Genomic DNA, 25,458 nt, shown 5'->3' with positions numbered 1-25,458 from the left:
ACGAGCTAGGCCTAGCTAGACATATAAAATTAAATGCAAGTGATCCAAGTGTCACGGGCCGAAGCACAAAATCTGTTACAACCCAAATTACTAAAAGAACTAATAACATAGAAGGAACTACTAATGATTTTAAACTGGCCCATGGCCCAACAACATATATAAACTCAAACTCAGTTATCGGGGCCTTGTATTTCAACCAGCAATATATAGCCTCATTTGATTGTAAAACTTAATTAAGATCCACTTAATTTTGTCTAATTTTAAACTGAATCTAACATCTAAATACCCAACTCTCAACTCTTAAATTACTAAACTCATCTCAACTCAAAACTTCCTTACACGTAAAACTTACAATAATTTTCAACTCAACACATCTTTATATATGAGACCCATAACCTTTTTTAATTTTTCATAAATAGTTTTAAACTCATCTCAACATCCAAATACATTTAAACTCATTTTAGATGAGCCCCTCATAACTCATTCCGTCTACTCAACAACTCAGATCAACATCTAAACGCAATTATAAAAAGGTGCACTAACCAATTACCATAACCCCCACCACCCCCTTCTGTCCTAGAAAATAACCGAAAGACAATAAACAATTCTGCCAGCATAAAAATGAAATGTCTACCGTGCTACTTAGAATGTCATGTATTTCGGCTTTACACCGCTACAGCCTACGTCAACCGTTTGGACTAAATTACATCCCTAACGCATATGGACTATAAATCTTTGTATGGGTTTTTTCTCGATCCAGCCTGATCAATAGTACATTTGGTTACTATTTGAATAGTAAAATGAGAAAATATAATTTTAGATAAAAGTTAAAATTTGAATAAAATATTATTATAATATTATTTTTTTAATATTATTATTGTTTTGAAATTTGAAAAAGTTAAAATTATTTATTATATTTTGTATGGAAATTTTAAAAAGTTATAATGATGAGATGAATAAAGGTGAAATATTTTTACTATCAAAATGGGGAGCTTACATGTTAAGCATATGCAAATCAATTAAAACAGGATTTTCTAGCTGCAGTCTATCTCAAAGACGAGCAATGTTCTAACCCAACAAAAGTGAGGATAATATCTCTCCCATAGTCCTTTCAGATGTTTCACCTTCATTATCCATCTCCATGCCAGACTCGAGGACCGCAGCATCCAATACTAACTTGCGTTTTGCAATCTCGTAAACATTCTCATCAACAGTACCTTTGGTAACCAGCCTGTGAAGAACTCGAGCAGTTTAGGAAAGAAAAAAACATTCTAATACATAAATTTGCAGCAGAGAATAATTCAAACGGATATCCCAGAGAGAGTTCAGGGCTGTCTTTTCTCCCAATAATCTTTTTTTTTTTTTAATCCGGAGAAAGGGGGCTAGAACAGCAAGAACCTGTATATTGTAACAGGCTTTGTTTGGCCAATGCGATGACAGCGGTCTTCGGCCTGTCGGTCAATCTGTGGGTTGAAATCCATGTCGTGAATGACAACAGTATCAGCTCCAGTCAAGTTCAAACCCTGACCTCCGGCTCTCGTGGACAGCAAGCATGCAAATATAGAAGTATCATTGTTAAACGTATCAACTATTGTCTGTCGCTCTGACACCTGAGTACTGTCATTGGAAGAGAGGTTTGAGTAATTAAAAAATTAGAGTTTAATGAACTGCATTAATGGTAAGAGACTTGCGCATGTATATTCCAAGCCAGGAAAAGAACCCAAGGGCCTTCTCTCAAAAAGAATGAGCTTGACGAGGAGTATAAAACGCCACTGCTCTCCAATTAGGGGAATATTCTAACCTACAGTATAAATTCTATTATCAAAAAGAAGTGATACTTTGGTCCTTGATCTAAGAATGCACATCAATTATGATCTCCAATCTAAGGAACATCAAATTTCAGATTCTTTATAAATGTAGCGAAACTAGGATAAAGATCACTCGAGTTTTAGCTCATTCTGATTTTAAAACTTGAATTTTAAACTTTCTAATTCCAAATACTTAAGGCCTGTCCTTTTTCAAATCAAAGACAAATTAATAAAGGAAATCACATAAATTATCATTATGATGCCTTAAGGTCTAAAAATTTGAAAAAGCTTGAAGACAAAAAACAAGAGAAGAGAGAGAGAGAGGGGGGGGGGCATCCTTCATGACTGTGCAGGTGGCCATTGGATCTCCTTTGCCATGGGGTACAACCTACATGAAGGTCGTCCTTCATGGCTCCAGGGTCACCTCCATGGCCAAGTCCGTGGAGCCTTTTTCAATTTTCTTCTTCTTTGTCAAATTGTTTTCTTATTTCAAAATTGTCAATCTTAAGGGCATTTTAATATCATGGCATAGATCACATTGCCTTTGGATTCAAGGGAAAGATTGAGAGCAAAAAGAAGAGCTTAGATGGGAAGAAAAGCACAAAAATGGCACAAGCATGCAAGAAAGTACTTTAGGAGTTGTTCGTGGGACATACATGGAAGGCACAACATCTAGCAGCAATTCTATAGATTTCACTGCACCATTGTGAAACTTTCGGCAGAGTGAGAATTTCGATTTAATGTTTGAGATGGCAGCAATGGACTTTGAGAACAATCAGATGGTTGGGGGCAAGATCAGGTGGCCAAGTTCAGACAATTCCATGGGAGTCAATGCCGATGTGGCCCACACCAAGATGTGCCTTCAAGGTCTAGTGGCACACTTGATATCCAGGCTTGGCACGCCACTAAGGGGTGGCAGAGGCTTACATACACGAGCTGTTGATGACAACATATAAGGCATAGAGAGATTCTACATGAGAGTGATCGAGGGATTCTGCATCCCGTTATGATCAACAAGTACAAGCTTGAATTCTCAACATGGGAGTTGGGTTTCTTGGTCTTTGCTTTTGCACCAATCATGTTATGTACCATTTCATTTGGTTGTTTCTTTGGTTTTGAAACTCCGTTGAATAACGAGATTTCAGGGAGATGCAGATTGAGCTTCTGTGCAAGTAGCGATCGAGCTTTAGGTATGGGTGGCTAATGTTTATCTTTGCAGTAGAGATGACACATTCTGTCTCCATAGTTAGTAGAGCACGAGAAGCCAACAATTTTTTTAGAAGTAAAAGGATTATATTAATAATAGGCATAATCCAAGTATACAAGAGACAACACCTAGTTAAGAGGACAAAATAGAAACAAGAAAATCCAGAAAATCTAGCCCGTTGAAGTCAATAGTTTAGCCCATAGGAATAAAGTATTAACAAAGAACAATCTAATCTCCTCCAATGAGCCATTCCTAATTCCAATTATTTCTTTCCTTCCATATGCACCATAGTATACAAATTGGAACCATTTTCCACAAAACTGTAGTTTGTGGAATACTGTTAATGTTCCTCCAGAAGCCAAAGCTTGATCACACCAGCAGGCATAACCCAGGGCTAGGTCCAATATTCAAAAGACATCATCCCATAACACCCTGGCAACCTCTCCGTGTATTAGATGATCCACATTCAACACCAATCAACTACAATCACCCGGCATTCCCATAGGTTGTCCATAGTCAAGATCTTGCCCAAAGGAGCAGTCCATGTGAAAAATACCGCCTTTAGAGCCGCCTTATTTCTCAAAATGATTTTCCAAGGAAGATGATTGTTATGCAGGTTTGCAAGTGTCTTATAGAAGGAACGGATAGAAAATGTTCCTTTTCTAGGGGGTACCCACCACATCCTGTCAGTCCCTCGAGCCCTGAACCCCGTGGAGTACAAGAGGCTGAAAAAATCAGAGAAACTGCCAACTTCCCAATCATGCGGCGCCCTAATAAAGTTTACATTCCATTGAATTGAGCCACCCAACATCTCCAATATGTCCGCCATCAATGCCTCCTGCTCTCGTGCAACCCTGAAAAACGTATGGAACATGTTCTTAAGGGCTTAAGGGCTCTATCTCCTCACCAGATATCATGCCAGAATTTAATTCTAGATCCATCCCCTATTGCAATTCTAGAGTGTCGAGAAAAAGCCGGCCACCCTTCTGGTATGCTTCCAAACTTCCACCCCATAAGCCCCTTGTACCTCCATGGCACTCCATCCAACCCCCCCCCCCCCCCAACACAAAAAAAAAAAAAAAAAAAAAAAAAAAAAGAAAAAAGAAAATGCCCCATATTTGGAATCAATCACCATCTACCACAAAGTTCCCTCTCATAGTTATACCACCCATAATGAACACCCTCAAATTTCTAATCCCCAACCCACCGGCAAAGATTGGAGAGCATACGTTATCCCACTTGACCAAACGAAACTTGAACTCATTGCCTAGCCCACTCCAAAAGAAATCATGTTCAAGCTTCTCAATCAGGTTTTCCACACACTGGAATTGGGATAATATTGAGGTTAATTGATTTCATTGGGTATTCAAATGAAGCTTCCGCCACAGGTCTATCAGAGTCTGATCAAGAAGATGAATTTCACATCACAGAGTCCCATGACTTGTTGATTAGAGATGGAGAAAAGATAGGATTTGATGTGGAAGGTATTAGACAGGTATTACACATGTTGCCTGTAATTTAAAAAAAAAAAAAAAACCAAGTCGGCTTCTCATTGGTTCACATGAAAATTTAAGTTTTAACTCCATGTTTTTTGTTTGATCAGTAAGTTTTAACACCATGTGACAAACTTTACCTTAGAACAGTTAAATTTTATCAACCCAAGGGTCAAATGGCAAAAAATGGAAATAGATGGAATTTTTTGCAAAACGTGAAAAAACCCAAGGACTGTTTTTGCATTTAACCTAATCAAAAAATTGAAAACTCAAGTCCAAGTAAAGGGGTCCCTTAAATTTATAAGCTTAAGTTACTATATGTGATCAAATATAGATCCAATCAGTTTGAGTTTTGGAATCTAATTCACACAATTACACTATAATCAAAATGAAGTAGGAATGAGATAGACTTGATACAATATAATATTATAAAAATTGACCTCCCTCCAAGTTTTGCAAAAGTGTACTACAATACCATTTTGTTTCAGATAGGACACTAACCACCAGAAAAGTGCACAAATATACACTAGTAACATTCATGGCAATAAAAACAAAGGTTTTTAAGTGATTTTACAGATTTACAAACAAAATTCAAAGAAAATGCCTATTTTTCCCAAAAATAAATATTGGACTTCGATTATTAAATTTCCAATGCTTATCTTAATTTCAAAAACTTTATCATCCTTATGAAGCAAAATTCTACAATAAATGTGAGCACAATTTTAACCAAAAAAAGATATAAAACCTTGAAAACGAAATGAGAAGCAACCAGTTCGTGGGGAAATAAGCTGGTGGAGTTCAACTAGTGGGGAGCAAACTTTCGTAAATTAGTTAACTCTCAATAATTAGTATAATGATTACTAATTACAAGTTCAGAGGTACACGCAATATGTTAATCAATTTCAATGAAAGTTTAAACATCACCAAAACATTCTGCTAATTCATTTCGAGTGTTAGTACCTTGGAGGTAACAGTTGCATCATATTTTTCAGCATAAACATGTTAACATATAATTCAGAAATGTAGGGACAGTGTAATGTTTGAGGGAATTTTTTATATGTAAAAAGAACTTTGTTAATATTAACAGAGAAATCGGCAAAGGACGAGCACAAAGGACATACACAAGAGAAAACACCAAGTTAAGAGCTAGATATAGATAGAAGAAATCATCAAAATTGAACCCATTGAAGCCTCTATCTATTGCCCATAGAAACAAGATATTGAAAAAGAGACATCTAAGCTTTCCTTATTTCCGAAGTTCTAATCGTTCCTTTCCCTCCAGATCACCACAGTACGCATATGGGAACCATCTTCAATTGTCACAATTTGCAAGATGCCATAAACACCACTCCAGCTGGCAAGAAGATCAACCACCCTCCTGGCATAACCCATGCACATCCAACTCTGCTGGAAAAATCATCTCACAAAGCCCTGACAACTGCACAAGTTCACAACGAACTTGCGGGTGATACTGTTTCTCTACTTCCATATTGTCCATGGTCAGGATCTTCATTAAGCAAGCTATCCATACAAAATAATTCAGCCTTAAGGGGTGCTTTACTCCTCAAAATGCTCCTCCAAGGAAAAAGATTGCTATCTTGACTAGTGATGACCTTATAAAATAAACGTAGAGAATTTCCCTTTATTTGAGGGAGTCCACAACATCTTATCTACCTCTTCATTTCTAACTCTCATAGAATACAGTTGATTGAAAAATTCAAAGAAAGCACCGAATTCCCAATCATGAGCCACCCTGAACCAAGAGTCCTATATCCGCACCATATATCATGTCAAAAACTGATCTTAGACAATCACTCACCCCAAATGTAAAGACATGACAAAATACCCCTCATCCTCTTCTAATATTCTTCCACAATCCCACCCCATATTCTACTTGTATTCATTAGAGCACCACCCTCTCCATGTACTACTTTTTTTTTCTTGGCACCGGTTGACCAAGAACAGTGTCTCAACTAATCCCGGGGGTGCATAGGCCCTCAGCGAGTTTCCTACAAGTGCACCTTGGGTAATTCAAGGGGAAAATCCCCCAGTCTAATGGCCCCTAGAGACTGTTTGCACCGAAGGGGATTTGAACCATAGACCTGAGAGGAGCATACCCCCAAGCCCAAGGCCTTTACCACTTGAGCCAACCCCTAGGGATTACCCTCTCCAAGTACTACCATACTTATAATCTATCACAAGTTTCTATAATGCCTCCCTCTCTTGGTGATGACACCACAACCATTTCCTAAGAACAACCCAATTGAACACCCTCAGGTTTTGAGTCCCTAGTCCACCACCTGAGATTGGAGAGCAAACCTCATCCCAATTCACAAGGTGAAATTTGACCTCTTCACCTAATCCACTCCAAAGAAAGTCATGTTGGAGCTTTCTAATGCAATTCGCCAAGCCAACTGGTAGAGGAAACAAGGACAGGAAGTATGTGGGAAGATTAGAGAGTACTCTTGATTAAAGTGGTCCGACCACCTTTTGATGAGTACATCCTCTTCCAACCTGCTAATCAACACTATATCTTTTTTTTTCTTTTTCTTTTTTTTGATAAGAAGATATTTTATTCATATTGAAATAGGCATAGCCCACGTATACAAGACACTTGATCTTCTCAATCACATTGTCCCAAATAGACTTGACCTTAAAGGAGGCTCCCACAGAAAGGCCAAGATACTTCATAGGAAATGAGGCTACCTTGCATCCTAATGTACTAGCCAAGCACCATAAATAGTGGATATTTGCCTTTAATAAGTTCACTTTTAAGCCAAAGATAGCTTCAAAACATAGAAGTGCTTTCAAAGAATGAATATAGCTTCAATCTGCCTCAAGAAATATCAACATTTATCCACAAACAATAAACGGGTGCTACAGTTAGCATACCCCCACTAAGAAACCTAACTTAAAGACCCTCCAACCACGACTAACAAAATTCTACTAAGAGCTTCCATGATAATGAAAAATAATAGGGAAGACAAGGGATCAGCCTATCTCAATCCACAGTAGTTATTGAAGAAACCAACTGGAGTTCCATTCACCAAAACAGAGAAACTGTGAAGACACAAAGCATGTTGCTCCTCAAAGCCAGACACACCTCCAAAAGCAACTAATGCAAAAAACCCAATTAACATGATCGTAGGCCTTCTCCATGTTAAGTTTGCATAAAACGCCAGCCTAGTTCTTCCGACTTGATTCTACTATCCTGGCATTTATTAGAAATGAGCACCACATCTAAAATTTGTCTCACTCTAGCAAATGAGTTATCTGGGGGTTCAATATGATCTTTCCCAAAACCTAATTCATGTAATTAGGAAGTACTTGGGATATAATCTTCTAAACCCCATTCACATAAGACGATAAACTTAATATTTGAAGCCCCAGCTTTCTTGTGAATAAAGGTATCATTGTGGTTCTTCTCAAACTGCCCAAACAAATAGAATTCACAGAATACCTATACAACATCCTCCTTTACCACACCTCAACAAAATTGAAGCATGCCATGGTGAATCCATCTAGGCCTGATGTTTTCCCTCCTCCCATCCTTACCACATCACGAATCTCCTTCTCGTCAAATGACCTCTCCAGCCATGCAACTATCGATTAATGGATAGTCTCAAATGCTAAACCAATTTTAGATCCCCATGTGAATTGTACAGTGAGCAGTAGTATTAAGTACCAAGCTATATGGTCCTTAATCTCGGAATAATCTGAAGATACGAGACCATCAATATTGAGCATCATAATGGTATTGTTCCTCTCATGCTAGTTAGCCACTAGATGGAAAGACCTTGTATATTTATTCCCCTCCCTTAGCCATAGAGCCCAAGATTTCCATCTCCATGAAATCTCTACCATTAAGGCAACCCTTTTAAGTTCTGAAGTTACCTGACTTGGAGGGGTTTTACTGCAATTTTTCCAAACCTACACAAATATATATAAATATATATATATATATATATATATATGTATATCCCCAGACAAAAACTGAATCCGGATTTCCTATATACCTAGATTTTATCAGCGTATATCTGCCATTAATATTTCAGTCTCATTGTGGCGCACGCACAACATTGTATTAGGTCAAGTCTAATATACTTTAAAAAAAAGTGGGTCAAGTCATTAAGAGTCTTGGGTTACAAACTTACAACAAAATTTTAATATGGGTTTTTGTGTTTTATAAGTTATGGTTAATTTTACACAACAAAAAAAAATCATGGTTATTTCTCAGATTAGGGGCAAATTTATAACTTTCTACTATCTTGTGAATCAAAGGTATTTTAGTAATTTTGTACAGAACTTTTAAGGAGTGCCTAATCACTTTGGATTTATTTTCCGAGTTTCAGTTAGTTGTCACGTGAGTTTTATAAGGTCCTGAGTTTAATAAGAATATTATAATGTCATACTGCTGCGAGTAGAAGATAGAGAATCTTCACACATGCGTTTAGTGAACTCAAAAAAAAAATAGGAATTTGATAGATAGAATGATGGGAGATTTGTGTTATGTGCCTAGAATGCTCTCACTTCTTTTTTGGCATACTATCACATTTCACACTTCTATTTTCCTTTGAACCCCTTATCAAGAGTTTCTCCTTTGATTTCAAAACCCTCAACCCCAAACATACTTTCCAGACAAATTTTACCATAAAATACCCTATCAAACAAACCACAAATTCTCAAATACAACTGCTGGCGAAAGTTTTTTCCCAGCAACCTGCTCGCACAAAGAAACAGTTATCTTACCCTTATTTTCCCATTGTTTCAAAACTCCATATTTGAATTTGAATCTTAACCCTTTATTCTAAAATTTTAAAACCATAGATCAAAAAATTCTCCCCACCCCATGCCCATTGCCCACATAGCATATGTAGACAGATACAGCAAATTCATCCAGTGTGAGATGTGAATCTTATCTGATCTACATATACCAGTCCAACAGCCCCTCCCCGTCTCCTTCTCTCACTGAAATTTATGAATGACTTCTCAAACAATCAAAACCATTTTTTAGAAATCTCTCTTCCCCCCCCCCCCCCCCCCCAAAACAAAAAAAGAGAGAGAGAGAAGGAATAAAAGAAAAGGGAACTTTTGACAAAGAATTAACTAGTTAAGTCAAAAAGTGAGCAGTACCTTCCATCGAGTCGTTTATATGTAACCCCAATCACATCCAAAGTCCATTCCAAGATATCAAGCATTGATGTCCACTGGCTAAAAATCAGAACACGATGCCCACCTTGCTTTAGTGAAGGAAGAAGTTCAGCCAATGCCTGTATCATTGAGAGGAAAACTCCATAAATTAATTAGGATCAAACAAAGTAATTCCAAAAAAAAAATTGTTTAATACTCCAATCATACCCGGCATTTTGCTGAAAGCATAACCTGTTTGTCAGAAAGAATTCCCTTTGTAGCAGTGACACTGTAATGAAGTAGAAGCTGTAAAATGAAGCAGAATGAATTGATGTAAAAAATCAGTACACTGTTCTAGTATGAAATGATATCTAAAAACCTTTTCAAAAAACAATATCAAATTCTGTTCATCCTTGGATGAGTATTAATTCAATAAATGCTCCAAGCACAGACAAGTTATTGGATATTTAGCTGTTATGCACCCAATATAAGCTTATAATGATGAACATACCCACCACAGAAAGAGAAAAGATCATAATTGTCCAATCAGCACAATATATTAGATGGGAGCTAACATGATATAAGCAAAAGAATTCAATACCAAAACAAGGTTCAGCACATCATAAGTACACTCAATAATTCTGGTTTAGGCTCTGAGAAAATTGGAGAAATGAAAAACATGAGAATATAGCCAGGCATTGTAAAGTGAAGCGTCAAACCTAACTACGAAAACAGCAGCCTTTAACTACAGTTGGCGCTCAGGCTAGGGACTAGGGAGCCTGTTAGGATAGACTGATGGATCAAGGAGGTGGTCAGTTGAAAACCAATTGTGTTATTCACAGTATTCAGGATTTCATCTTTTCTCACAATACTCCACAATTGACTCAAATTTTCATACCTATAATATGAAGCCCTTGATTTGTTTATTGAGAAAACTAATTGATCTCAAATCATAGAAAAAATTGTCAACTTTTACCGTGTGATGAGGTGCAGTTGCTCTAAAAGATTTTTCACATGATCTGTCTGCAATAGTTGAGGTAAGGATGCACTGGTCGCTTCATTACAGGGTTCAATTAATTGAGGGGCTTGAGCATGGATCCAATATTTGTGCTTTTTCATTATTGGTAGCTGGAACTGGTGGACTCTTTTTGAATTGAATTCTTATATTCTGTTGAGTGGAAATGGTGATATTAAGACCTAAAGACTAAACAATAATAGAAGGTTTAAAGTTCACTGCCTTGGATAAAGATTGAAATTAGATATTTTCATCAGAAGAATCAGTACTATTGCGAATTGATGTTGCATGTGCAAGTCATTTAGAGAGCCAATCAATCACTTGTCACATCGGTCAGTTCTGAGAAGCTTGTGGTTGCTAGCTTGTGTTCATAGGAGTTCAGTAGGCAATCTCAAAGAAGGTAATTGAAGTAATGTCATTAATCAAAAGTGGTCTACAGATAAACTACCTTGATATCATGAAAGCTAAAAAGAGTAGGTGATTCTCTCTATAGAAAACCCAAATCTTGTTATCACAAACAGTTAAATTGGACAGGCTCAACTGCTTGCTTGGTCACAATCACCCCCACTTATTCAAAAAGAGTAGCAGTAAAATGAGTTATTTAAATTGTAAAAACCCATAGCCATCTCTAAATGATCTCACTTCTGATAATCGGAAGGCAGAGAACTCCACTATCATGTCTGCATTATTACACCCATGCAACCAGCCTCTAATCAAGAATGCTTATTTCTCAGTTCTGCAAACTAGATTCAGGATGCTGCAGCTCTGAACCATACAAAAATGGGGAGTGTGACTCGGATATGTGATCTAAAACGTCGGATACATGGAACAACTCAGTGTGTAGCCTATACCTACTAGTTTTCATAAGCTAGTTTGTGGTAGGATTTAAGGGTTGTGATGGGTGAAAAATAATGGATGTTGTTTTTAATTGAGAACTATTTTTTGTTCACTGTAATAGATTACGACATAGTCAAAGAACTTACTGGTCACCAAACTAGAGATATGCAGGGTCAGTTTGAAGGTCCAGGACTCAGGCTAATCATAACTCAAACAGTAGAAACACCTATGTCTGATCTTGGTCCTTCCACCTCTGACACTTGGCCATCAGTAAGTATGAGCTAGATATTCTGTGTCAGCTTATGTTCAACTGGAATCATCCATCAGGGCATCCTTTTTCTTTGCCCATTCAGATAATTTAGCTTCATCCCCAAATGCGTTTGCTACTGAATCTACTGACACTGGATAACCAATCCAGGGACATCCAACCACATGACTATTCTGTCCACTCCTTTTTCTTGTCATCTTTGTTTAGGGCATAGAAAATGTTAGTTTTTCTTTCCATCATCTGAGAAAACTTCAATTCCAGTAACCCAATCTACATTGCTTTCATTTGTTTTACATGTACTCAACTTCGCAAACTCAATTGTTTGCATTACCTCTGATTTAATTCCAGAGAAACTTTTTATTCTCACTGTTTCCAAGACCTAGTCGAGGGGAAGATTAATTGTTCGTTCTTTATTTTTCCTATCTTTCCTTTGGGTATTTGGTTCTGTTTCTTCCTTTTGTGATGGGTTTGAGTTGGAAGTTGTTAATCGATTCAAAGATATTTGACTTCCAACATGAGAGTGGGGTCAGTGGTGGCAGATTACGGAGAGAAGTCGTAAGGTCACCAAGTTCATCACTGTTGATATCTCTACGGTGGATTGGTTGGCCAAAGTGGTGGGTGCTTGCGGTGCGCCAACTGGTTCTTCAGAGTTTTACAAGATTTGGAGGAACGGGAATCAGGCTCTTTTGGCCCAACGACGCCACAACAAGTATGGCCTTTTTTTTACACTTTCTAAGTATAGGAAAGAGGTGAGGCATGGTTTCATCGCAATCCTGGAAGCATAACGCTTAGTGAGGTGGCTACTTCTTCCCATGTTTTAGGTGCGGATAACAAAGCTAAACAGAGGGCATCTTTGCTTGGCAATGTGGAGGTCTTGAAGAATCTGCGTCAGAATTTGGTGGTTCACGGTAATTCTGAGGGTCGGCAGGATGTTCGTGTGGTGGTTGTGAAGTCGGACTAGCAATCCATTCGTCTCCCCAAGGACAACGGTTAGTTTTTCAAGGGCAGCATGACTAGGGGTAAAGATGGGTTATCGTTATTGGCCATGCAGAGAGATTTATTGGACATGAAGGAAAAAGTTAATTTGATGTTACGCTAGGTGGAATTGGACCTGGGCTCGTTGATGGGCACTGCAGGCTTAGAGGCTGGTTTATTGGGCAAGCAGAAGGTTGTTTCTGTTGATGGGCCAAATAGTCTTTTGGGCTCCATGTCGGGTGAGGCGGTAAAGAATAAAAAGAATGTAAATGGGTTGGGCTTGGGTAAGAGCTCTCAGTTTGTTTGGTCGGCTAAGACCCGTACCAGGTCTATTTTGGGTATTTCGAAATAGGTTCCTTCCTCCTCTATTGTGGCGTCGATTCCTACTTCATCGTTAGATGGGCTGGCAAGACTTCATTGCCGTCATCCAATGACCTTTCGGATGGTGAGCCAAAAATATCGCCGGAAACTGAAAGGGAGTTTTTGTTACAAATGGCAGTGGTAGGGAAGGAAGGCAAATCGGGCTTGTCTCTGGTTCCATTTGTAAAGGGTTTGAGTACTATGGAGTCATTCCCAATGGTATTCCCGTCTCTGATCCCTATTGAAGTCCTTCAGTAATCAAGAATGGGAAAATGGGTTTTTTCCCAGGAGTTGTCAAACTTTGGAGTGGTGCCTCCATCTATCCTCCTTGTGGGGTTCTTAGATGTTTCGAATTTGCCAATGGCCCTACGTGATGGGGACCATTCTGATGGAAGTGAGGTTAATCTGACCCCTTTATGTACACTTCCACCTAGTCCAACTTCATCCAGCATTGTTTCGGATTGGGTTCTAAAAAAGATTGAGGAGACTCAAGCCTATGTTGGGATCTCTTGTGATGGCTATGAATAGCAATTCAAGGCCCTCCTAATTGCTATCAAATCTGGATGTTCGTCAGCTTAGAAATCTATATCAAAGGAAGAAACGGAATTGAGAAGATTAAAATGGTCCATTAATTATGATGTTAAGGAGGGGAGTGGAGGGCAGGATAGATTGAAAGGGAAGGGGTCTTACTTTTCTTATGAAGCCTAAGATCCTCTTTTTGAATGTTAGGGAGCTTAATGTTTCCAACAAGCGACTTAGTACCAAGTCCTTATTGCATAGTTGGAACATCGATATTGTGTATTTACAAGAAACGAATTTACGCTTTGTTGATAGATGTATTATCTGTAGTTTTTTTTATAAGTATAAATGTTATTCATCAAATGCGATGTATTATCCGTAGTTTGTGGGGGTGATCTTTTGTGGGATGGGCTTTTCTGGCATCTATGGAAGCTTCAGGAGGTGTCCTCTTAATGTGGGATAAAAGAGTGGTGGAGTGTATTGGAAATTTTTCTATAGCTTCTTTCAAAAATGTTGTGGATGGGTGGGAGCAAGCGGCCTATGTGGGTGCTTGTGGGCCAAATTCATATAGGGAAATGAGAATTTTGTGGGAGGAATTGGTGAGATTGTATTATCGTTGGGATGTGCCGTGGTGTATGAGCGGGGGTATCAACGTAACTCGCTTCCCAAGTGACAGATCGGGGGATCTAGTATTTATTCGGCAATGGAGGATTTTTCAAAGTTGATTTTCAATTTGGATTTTTTGGGTCTTCCCCTTGTGGGGGGTGAGTCCACATGGTCCAATTGCCCAGTTTAGTCGAGTCTGGATAGATTTCTTGTTTCTCCTCCTTGGGAGATTCATTACTCGAAGCTATGTCAGAAGGGATTGTATAGCGTATGTTCAGATCACTTCCCTATTTTGCTGGACTGTGGTGGTATTCATGGGGGTTGCAATTACTAAGTTTGAAAATATGTGGCTAGGAGCTATGATTAGAAGTAGAGGGGGTTTACCAATAGAGACTAACAAGACCAACCATGGGCATTCGGCTTCAATATCGGTCAGCTGGCACCACCCCCTGGGTGCAGTCCGGTAAGACACACAACTTAGTAAACCTCCTCGGTCCAATTAGTGGTTTGAGCATCAAAGCAAACTAAGGGATTGGTTGTTAGCAAGACTTGACTCAACTAATATGCACATCCAACCTTTTTTTTTTTTTTTGATAAGTAATAAACTTTATTGAAACGAATGAAACTAGGCAAAGCCCATGTACACAGGAAGTATACAAGATGTGGCACCTAATTACATTCCAGAAAGTTGAAAAGAAAACAAAAACTCATGAACACTCTCTCCCTTTAACACAATAGCAGAAAACCACTGAAAAAGAGAAAGACTCATGCACATCCAACCATGGTCAACCTTGCGTGAAACCCCCTTTGCATTCATTCTTTCTTTCTTTCTTATGTTTGTGGTCATGGTAACTAATTAGAATACATATTAAATCCCAGGAGAATCCTTCCATTTTATAAAGGTATAATAAAATCAAAGGAGTTAGGAGTACTAGCATATACCAGTGGCGTAGAACTCCAATTATAATTGATTTTGAAAAAAAGAAAGCACCAATTTTATAGAGGGATAGACCTTCACATTCTTAGTATATGTAAAAACAAAAGGAGACATTCATTAGATCAAACCGTTTACCTGGTGAATGGAGAAGTCATTATAACCCTTTAGTTCATCAATTACTCGGTCCAAGGTACATTCAAAGCCAAAAGCACCCATTGGATGTAACTTCTTAGCAAAACGAACAACGTCCTCATCACTGTAAATATGTCTAACCAATAAAGGATGATTTGCAATCTGGAAAAATCACATGAAAAAGATAGGAAAAGAAAAAAAAATGCAACATCAGCAAACTTCATAAGATAAACACAAGATATTCAAATTATTTGAAGTAACAAACTGAATTTATGGAAAATAGATAACCAAAGGTTGCAGCACCTTACGAAACTGAACAAAATAGTTAGATATTTGACGCCGTGGAAGAACTCCAAAAAGATTATTCGAGTTTATCTCCGAGCTTTTAGCAATGTGAGCTCGTGAAGTTGCACGATACTCCTCAATAGCTTCCATATATGCATCTTCCTGTTGCTTTTCCATTACAACATACTCAACCTGTAGAATAGTTTTAGCGCTTATGGAAGTGAATTGTAAGTGAGAAAATATAATACATATGTATTTATTTCAAATAAAAAAATTGGGCATACCCTTTGAATCTTTGGAACAAGTTGCTGCATTACATCAGATTTCAACCGTCTCAAAATAAATGGTCCTAAAATAGACTTCATACGACCAATCAAATCCATATCATCCGCATTTAAAAGCTTTTTCAGGTCAACATCCTCAGTAACAAAAAGATCAGGCATCATAAACTCCAGCAACGACCACAGCTCCTGCAACATAAGCCTATCAAGTTAACCTCAAAGAAAACACAAGAAAGGGAAAAAATTTATGTCCTTAGCGACAAAATCTACTTCAGTTGCTGCTACATTTAAGTGTAATCGTTAACTTAAATTCAAATCCATCAATGAGAAAAAGCATGATTCTGAAAGCGGCCATCACCAACCACCACAAAAAAAAAAAAAAAAGCTTATGGAGGACATTTTTTTAATATAATTAAATTTTTGCCGAAAGTTTTTCTTTGAAGCTGCAGCAAATTATGAAGTAGGATAGCAGCTACAGAGAGCTTAAAGACTCTTCATTGGAGGCTTGGTGGCAAAAGGTTAGCAGGGAAAAAAGAGATTTGGTTTTGAGGATTGAAAGATTGATTTAGGCTGACTCTTGATAACTTTAATGTTGTTTGAAAGTAAATTCAAAGCAGCAGGAGTTCTGCCATCAGCATCTCAGAGGGATTAGAGAGAGGTTTCATGTTGTATGCAGATAGGAAAATATGCGAATTTGAGGTTGGACTAAGGTGCTAAAGCTAACTGAAAAGTTAAAAGGTGGGTTGGGAGGAGGTTTACATCCTAGGGCTTTCAAAGTGAGAAATAATATTTGATTGCAAGGTTTAAAGGATTGAATTAAGTTGCAGAAATTTAAGGAAGAACAGGAAGATAGATCTAGGCTTCAGGCAAGGTACTCTTTCAGCAACACTTGCAATGTGCAATCCTTCAAGAAAAATTAATAGCTGAAACTCTCCATCCACTCCATTCTTATAGGGGAAGGAAGCAGCATTTGAGCCTAAGCTCATGGGCTAGTACTATAGGTCATATTGCTCAGGTTTTAGTCACATCCATCCATAAAATTTTATTCTTAAGACGCAGCCACAGCTTATTTCCACGTTTAATTAATAGTATGAATTACAGAACAAATTAGTGACTTAAAAGGATATATGTTATTGCTGGTAATACATGTAGATCATTCTGGAGTGGTGTTCCTGTCAGCATTAGCCGCTGGTTTGCATTCCGTGCGACAGACATAAGGTTTTTCCACCTATAGCTATTTTTATCCTTCAAGGCATGGGCTTCATCCATCAGCACACAGCTCCATCGCCAACGTTTCAGAAATTTACGGTCATCTTTCTGCTTTGCACTGCATACAGCATCATTTATAAGAACTCAACCAACAAGAAATCAAATAACATATTTTGGAAAGGAGCTCAGTGCAACAAACCTGTGTCTTTCAAAAAGTGAATAACATACAAGAACAACATTAAAAGGAGGTGGCAATCCTGCTTTAGCTAAAGAGCTCAACTCTTTCGAATACACTGCTCGTGCAGCCCCATGATATTGGATAACTGAAAATGATGGACACCACTTTTTAAGTTCCCTCTCCCAGTTTTCCAAAACAGAAGCAGGACATACAATCAAATGTGGACCAGGATCATTGTTCAAGTGTTTCAGTAAGGTCAAATATGTAATAGCCTGTTGGACAAGAAAATTTTACGATATTACAACTCAATGATCCAAATAAGAGATTTTTGCTTGGAAAAGAGGGTGTCAGAAGAACAATGCTTGATAGATCCGGACATAATGGAGCCTAGCATACCTGTATAGTCTTCCCAAGGCCCATCTCATCTGCCAATATGGCTGCAGAAAATACAAAAGCAAGTCAACTTCAATTTTTTAAACGTTATCCATAATTCTAAACATATATTCAAAACCAAATGTCAAACCTTCAATAATTTCTTTTTCTGGTTAAGTTAAAAACCCTATAATAATACCAGAGATGAGATATTCATGGCAGAGCAAACAATCAGGATGCAGAAAGTTTTTTCATGCATGGCAATACTGTAACACTAGTACATACTAACCAGCAGCAAATACTGCATCCAAAGAAAACCATATAGAAATTAGCTCATGATCCAAACTAGAAGGTGATATTGAGAGATGCAGAACAAAGGAGATATAAATTTGACCCTTTCCAAATTCCAACTAATAAAGGTAGAATATATAATCCTTCTACGTATCAAAAAGAATATATGATCCTTCCATCCAAATTATCCAAACAAGTGTTAGTTTTCAATTCTAATTAAACTAAGAATCTACTACTGAAATCTCATGCAGATTTGCACTTCATTTGAGGAAATATTCTTGCTGGGTAATGGTCACAATTAGCACTTGATCTAGCTAAGGCCAAAGGCACTGATCCATGCGCCAGTATGGGCTCGGGAAACTCCACATTATGTATATACCATACCATGTTAACTAGTATTCAACCCAATATCAGCTGTAAATTACTCTATCTTAAGACTGCTAAGGTCATCTAGAAATTTATTCAGCACATATATTCTGATTCAAGTAATATTAACCATATCTATGAGGTTGGGGTAGGGAGTATTTTGTCCTTAAGCAGGGCACTCTTAGTCCAAAGGAGTATTTGCTGATTACAGGTGCGTCTAAAGGACAAAACAAGCATCGGTCACTCTACTTCAATGCTTCATCTATGGAAAAACAACGTCATCATGTAAATGTTTGCTTTTCTGATTGGCTAGAAACCTAAATACTAAGCCATTTGCACTCCAACCAGTTAAGCAACACCTGCAGGACGTGGGAAAAGGAACAGATAATAAGCAGGTAAGTTGGATAACATGCTCTTGATCAATGTGCATATACCATCTTTAGATAAATACAGCCACTTCCATCCCGTCAATCAGCACTCCGACTTTTCAATAATACCATCCCAAATTGCTTTGGCTTTGAAGGGAGCTCCCAAGGGAAGACCAAGATAAGTCATTCGTAAGGGAAAGATTCTACACAGGAATTATTGCCAAATTAGCTACATTCTCAACTCTGCAACCTAAAGCAATTCCAACAAAATTTTTGAATTATGTTCCGGTTGAGGTACTGGAATCGAACATTTCGATACCGGTACATTTCACGTTTTGGGATAGTAGTTATATAAATAAATTATATATATAACTATATTCCAAAATAACATCAATACTAGTTTTAAAAACGTACATACCTAAGAAAATCAATAAAACTTCTTAATACAAGTTTTAAAAGCACAAATTTAAAAAATTCAATAATACTTAGTTAAGTGTGAGACACAGAATTTTGGGGCGAAAAACACAAGGGTTGCTGGTGGCCACGTGAATCCACAGAGGAGACTTTGAGGAAGACAACACTCTTACTAGTTTGGCCGAAAAGTTAGACCCAACTCTAAAGGTGAAAATAATACCATTTAAGCTTCAATTCTTTCTTGGATTTTCATTTATTAGCTTTGTTTTGGCCCTTCAATCTCGTCTCTAACTAGAAAACTCGTCTCAAAGAACTGCAGCTTATATCAGTCAAGAAGAGAAAGAGGCGAAAATCAAACCAAATATGCTAGCAGAACCCCAAACCAGATCAAGAAGAGGACTATTATATATTTTTGAAATCTGCAGATATGCTAGCAGCGTTGTCTAGAAGAGAAAAAGAGGCGAATATCAAACCAAATCAAGATGTAACATGAGCGAACCAAGCTTTGACGAAGCAACAGGAGTTGAGACGAGATGGAGCAACACGAGGCTTAAGTTGTGACAGTGTGGAGGTGGCCGTTGGAGTGTGGAGACTCGAGAGTGGAGACACAGAGCAAAAAATGAACTCTAGATCTAGGGATTTGATTATGACTTCTCATGGATAGGGGAGAAACCAGAAAGTTGAAATAGAGAAAGAATTACAAAAATGCAATGCATCTGAAAGTATTTACGAAAATGCCATACCTTAAGTTTCGGACCGAAATTACCATTCCGGCCGGAATGGGCTGGAATTTGACCTAGGACGGAACAGTAGCCTACACCAGCCGTTCCGGCACGGCATTTACTGCTTATCACAAAAATTACTGTTCTGGCACGGCAAACTTCAGTAGTTCCGGCCGGAATAGAATGGAAATTAAAACATTGATTCCAATGCCAAATTGATCATCAAATCAGAGACAGCATCAAGTAATAAGCAGCACCAGTGATGGATATGATCTTCGTTTGCCTCATGGAATACCAAGGTATCATTAGCAAATTGTAAATGAGAGAGACTGAGCCAGAATCGAAAGCCATTAAGAATCCCCCCTCTACACCGTAGTACATATCATCCAGCTTAGGGCTTCCATAATTATTGGAAAAAGTAAAGGCATAAGGGTCCCCTTTATGTAATCCTCACATACTACTGAATAAACCCAAGGGAGCCATCCATCGGGACTAGAAAGTCCACTGAAGAGATGCGCTAAAAATCTAATCACATGTTTTCTTCCCAAAACCACATCTCCTCAATAGATAAGTTAAGAACCCATTTTACATGAACATAGACCTTTTAAATGGCCAATTTACACAACAATCCTAGCTCTCCCAATCTCAATCTGTTATTAAAGCATTCATTGGCAATGGCAGTCAAGTTAAGAATCCAGTGATACAAAGCATTTTGAGAGTAGAATATGACCTTAGACGATACCAATTTCATTTTGTTTACGAGGACTTTAGCCATCATCTTATAAACAACACCCACCAAGCTAATGGGTCAAAAGTCCTTAGTCTGCATTGCCCTTGGCTTCTTAGGAATAAGGGCAATGAAGGTAGAATTCAAACTATTTTCCAAACTGCCTTTCAAATGAAATGCATGGAACACCTTCATAACATCTTCCTTCACAACATCCCAGTGGACTTCAAAAAAGGCCAAGAAAAAGCCATCAGGACTCAATGCCATATTGCTTTCTAACACTCTTGCTACCTCCAACACCTCACTTTCTTGAAGAGTCTTCCCATCCATTGCCTCTACCATCTCAAGTAACACAAAAGGAAGTCCATGTAGCTTAGGCCTCCAGGTGAATTGTTCTATTTACAAATTCTAGGAAAATTGCACAACGTGATTACTAATCACCAAAGGGTCTAAGGAAATTACACCATCCACATAAAAAGAGTTAATGGAATTATTCCTTCTATGTGAATTGGCCATCCAATGAATATACTTCAAACATTTAGCACCTTCCTTAAGCCACAATGCCCTCAACTTTTGTCTCCAACATATTTCCTCCATCAGGTTTGTCCTTTCCAAATCACCACCAAGCATTGCCCTTCCTCAACGTCTAGGCATGGGCTGGTTGTAGTACATGCACTATGCCTAGAGCTCTTCAAAAAAGAGAATTCTTCTTCGTGCCCACATTATCAAATACTTCCTCATTCCAAACTTGTGAGTTATCTTTTACGGACTTAAATTTACTTTCCAAAATGTAATTAGGGGAACCTTAGGTCGATAAAACCCCCCAATTGCTTCACTATAACCATATATATTTGAACTTGAAGTAATGTTTGCTGCCCTGACAATCCCCACAATCAAGGAGGAGGGGAAATGATCAAAGCAAAGTCTAATCAATTCCTTTTGAGACATGCAAAAAAGGTGAGCTTTCCACTAAGGAAATGGGGAGGCAATTCACTCTAGACCAAGCAAGATTGTCCCTATTATCTTACCATGTAAATGCCCCTTCCACCTTTGCCATATCGATAAGGTTTTCCACAACTATGAAGTCCGAAATTGTAAACCCCAAGTTTAGTATGAAAGGATGGTGAATGGGATCCTACATTACCTGAAAGGGAGAAATTAATGACCTTCATAACGATTTTAGGGAGCTACAATTAAAACATTGACTAGTTCTTTTAAAGCGTGGGCCCAGATGAAGCTTGAGCTTTCTTTGAGTCATTACAAACAGTATCAAAGCCAATCTCAACCAAAAGTGTAGACTTAAGTCGTGTCACCTATGATGGAATGACCCGACAAAGGCGTTGGGGATTTAAGTGGGGAGATTATTAATACCCCAAGTTTAGTATGAGCGGGTGGTGAATGCGATCCCAAGATGTGGCTTGGGCTTTCCTCAAATTGTAAAAAAAAAAAACTACATCATTTTTGTTTATGAGTAATATAAAATTTTATTAAAACTAGTAAATGGGCATAATCCAAGTACACGAGAAGTATGCAAACAGCAAACACCTAATTACAAGTTAGGAGCTAGAAAGTGATGCAAGAAAATCGTATAAGATGGCACCATTAAAAAAACTGGCAGAAGCCCCCAAAGAAAAAATCATGGCAAAAGAGCTCCTAAGCTCATCCAGAGAGCATTCCCCAGCTTCAAAGCTTCAACAATTCCTTTCAAACCAAAGACACCACATGATAAATAAAGGAATCATTCTCCATGCATCTGCAATATGGGAATAACCCTGAATCCTTTGCCAACAAGCGAACAAATCTACCACCCTCTTAAGCATCACCCATGCAATTCCAATACTGTTAAAAATCTCCACCCATAACATCTTTGCCACCTCATAATGAAGTAAAAGATGATCCAAAAACTCAACACTCTTCTTACACCTATGGCACAAATCCATCACGATGATTCCATGCTTTCACAAATTGTCCATAGTCAATATTTTCCCAAGAGATGCAGTCCAATCAAAGAAAGCAATTTTAGGCAACACCTTACTTGTCCAAATGCACTTCCAAAGAAACAAAATATAATTTGACATGACAAAGCCTTGTACAAAGATCACACAATGAACCTCCTACTCCAAGTATTCATCCAAAGCATCTTGTTTGCCTCAATACTACCAATGTTCGAAGTATACAATAAACTAAAAAAATCATAAATAACTCCTTCCAATCATGAGCAGCTTTAAGAAAACGAACATTCCACTGTGAGGATCCACTAGAGTTATCCAAGAGCTCTGACACCGATGCCTCCTAATCAAGAGCCATTTGGGAAGAGATGGAAAGGTAGCCTTGAGAGCTAAATTAGCACACCAAATATCATGCCAAAATCTGACCCTAGATCCCTCGCCAATCGCAAAGCTAATAAGACAAGAAAAAACCTCCCATCCATTTGTAATATTCTTCCACGAACCTACACCATGCGCAAGAAGTGCCTTATTAAAAATCTTCAAATTTCGAACCCCCATCCCTCCACTAGAAATCGGAGTGCATACCTTCTTCCACTTAACCAATCAGAACTCAGTCTCCTCTCCAACTCCTCCCCCTAGAAAAGCAAGCTTCATCCTACTTTTTCGCTAAGGAAGCACATAAAGTTAAAAGGCAAGTTCCACGAACTCATAAGATCAGCTATTTCATCTCAAAGAGCTCTATTGTTTGCATAAAGTGTTAAAAGATATATGCAATGTAAAGACAAAAACCAAGATGGTCATAATGAAGAAATCTAGTACCTCCACCAATACCCTTTTGATATAACAAGAGAAGAAAGTTGACACCGACCAGCTGGTATGGTTTGAGAACAGGTTGAAAATCCGAATCCTCTGACCTACATGCCGCATCAATATCATCCTATAATAATTAAAACTGTATCAGTTACCAACCACATTGTGAAATTAACTAAACACATAGCTTGGTTGCCAAAATATAAAACCAAAGGTAAACAAAGGAAGCTTTCAATTATATAGGACCTAACACCACATTTGTTTATATAACTAAGTGTCCGTTTTTTACTCATAAAAAACTAAGAGACCTTTTTTTCTTTTTCTTTTTTTGTTTTCTTTTTCTGACAAGTACACTCAACTAAGTTTGCATAATTCACAGAATTATCCTTTTCTAACCTCTCACAAAAAGCAATCATAATAATAAAACCCCAAATTACCACAAAAGGCTCCACCAAAATGAAATAACAAACACTTGAGCCACAATAATCGGACAGAAAACTTCAAAAATATTCAACCTATATCGTAAAACCTCAATGTCACAATTTACATCGGCCAAAGTGAAGTCATAATTCCTTTACAAACTAAATGTACGACACAAGATTGAAAACTCTAACTGGAGTCTTCCCCATTAATTTGTTTCTTTTTTCTTTTGTCCTCCTCCTCAAGTTCCTCAGCAAACAGAAGACATGGAAAACCATTACACGAAAACCATAAAATTCAACGACCATGACAATAAACAACAATTTTGAAGAGCTTCAAGCACCTGAGTCACAATCCTCACAGAAGAAGCCTCTACTTCCGCGTAACGGCTGCACGTGGTCAGCGAGGAGCCGTACAGCTCTCTCTTCAACTCCGTCGATATCTTTGCACACTTGTGCAAAGCCTTCCCGACCACATCAACATTTTCGTCGTCCTCCTGTACCTCGGGGCTCGACTTTACTTCATAGAATTCATTGAAATCCCCATTACTCTCCTCATCATCGACAACGAACCGACGACCACGGTTCGTCGTGGGTCTTGTGCCCTCTACCTCCACATCCTCGTCCTCCAAATCAAAACATTTTTTCTCCAAAACATCCGTGATATCGACGCAGTCGTCGCTGCAGCTCCGGTCGGAGTGTTGGGGGTTAGAGGAGCCGTAAGCAAAGGCTTCGATAGGAGGAGGAGGTTTTTGGTGGTTTCCGAGGACGCGAGAGGGTTTGAAGGAGTGGTTGTCCCACTCGTCGTCGGAGATTTCCTCGAAGACACGCTTCATTTCACCATCTTCTTCTTAAACGGCGTAAGAAGAGTGCCGCCGTGAAGATAGTCAGTCACAGGCAAGGGAGGAGCATCTAAGAAGAGTACAAAAGGTTTGGAAGGGAAAGTGAGAGTAAAGCCATCGCGTGTCCGGAGAAGTCGGAAACATGGGAAAAAACATCGTGCAGGCGAGCAAAGATTTTTCAAGATTTAGGTTTGAAAAATAAAATAAATTAAAATAAAACAATATCCATATTAGGACTAATTAGACGTGAGATTTGATGGTTTTATAGAAGTGTTGAAAATTAAATAAAATAGTATTAAAATATTATTTTTTTAATATTATTATTATTTAAAAATTTAAAAATATTAAATTATTTATTATATTTTATGTGAGAATTTAGAAAAATTATAATAATGAAACTATATAAGATAAGATGAAATATTCTTTAAATCCAAACGAACTCTTAATCTATAAAAATTTTTTTAGTATAGATATTTTTTAAGAGAGGTTTAAAATAAAAGTTAAAAAGTAAATAAATTACTATTATAATATTATTTTTATTTTAAAATTTGAGAATAAATTACGCTTTATTTCTCGATTGCTAAGATGTTAGACTCCATACACTTAAGGGGAAAGAGCATCGTTTTGTTTTCGCACCTCCTCTTTTTGGGGTTTGACACATTTTCATTAGGGGTTTCAAATCGTGTTAACGGGTCGTGTTTGTGTAGTGTTAAAACATGTATATTATACCATAAAAGTCAACTCTAACCCGACCCGTTAAACTTATCGTATCAAAATCTCAAATCCAAATACGACCTTTTAACATAACGTGTCATATTGTGTTAACATGTTTTGACCTATTAGTGAATATTACGAAATATATTAGTACGACACAATATAACCTGTTTCAAACTGTTTATGTAAAATGAGTTGAATGTGCCAGAAATTAACATATTTGA

At 37.9% G+C, this 25,458-nt stretch overlaps 1 protein-coding gene across 2 annotated transcripts; it reads right to left on the bottom strand.

The window, feature by feature from the left end:
- Positions 1-948: 948 nt before the first annotated feature.
- On the bottom strand, positions 949-24,690 carry LOC122310522 (protein CHROMATIN REMODELING 19). 2 transcript variants are annotated; one of them, XM_043124466.1, is made up of 12 exons: positions 24,023-24,685; positions 23,269-23,386; positions 17,637-17,677; positions 17,262-17,512; positions 17,000-17,180; positions 15,857-16,042; positions 15,591-15,764; positions 15,291-15,449; positions 9,867-9,944; positions 9,642-9,778; positions 1,399-1,617; positions 949-1,231 (listed from the first exon to the last, which is right to left on the bottom strand). In XM_043124466.1, the coding sequence occupies exons 1-12, from the start codon at positions 24,512-24,514 to the stop codon at positions 1,069-1,071; spliced, it is 2,199 nt and encodes a 732-aa protein (XP_042980400.1). In that variant the 5' UTR covers positions 24,515-24,685; the 3' UTR covers positions 949-1,068. The 2 variants fall into 2 exon arrangements, with proteins under 2 accessions (XP_042980400.1, XP_042980399.1); XM_043124465.1 differs by lacking the exons at positions 949-1,231; positions 1,399-1,617 and adding an exon at positions 2,303-3,869 and having other exon boundaries at positions 24,023-24,690.
- Positions 24,691-25,458: the final 768 nt, after the last annotated feature.

Source organism: Carya illinoinensis, chromosome 5 (genome assembly GCF_018687715.1).
Source record: "Carya illinoinensis cultivar Pawnee chromosome 5, C.illinoinensisPawnee_v1, whole genome shotgun sequence".
NCBI classification, from domain to species: Eukaryota; Viridiplantae; Streptophyta; class Magnoliopsida; order Fagales; family Juglandaceae; genus Carya; species Carya illinoinensis.
This window is presented reverse-complemented; position numbering and strand designations above follow the sequence as displayed.

What these genes read in the sequence shown, in the direction of transcription:
- LOC122310522 (XM_043124465.1), bottom strand. Translation starts at nt 24,514, where the DNA reads ATGAAGCGTGTCTTCGAGGAAATCTCCGACGACGAGTGGGACAACCAC. An exon ending in CTGTGAGGATTGTGACTCAG is followed by an intron (nt 23,387 to 24,022) that starts GTGCTTGAAGCT and finishes TAATTATTATAG; the next exon opens with GATGATATTGATGCGGCATG. An exon ending in ATGACTTCTCCATTCACCAG is followed by an intron (nt 9,945 to 15,290) that starts GTAAACGGTTTG and finishes TTCATTTTACAG; the next exon opens with CTTCTACTTCATTACAGTGT.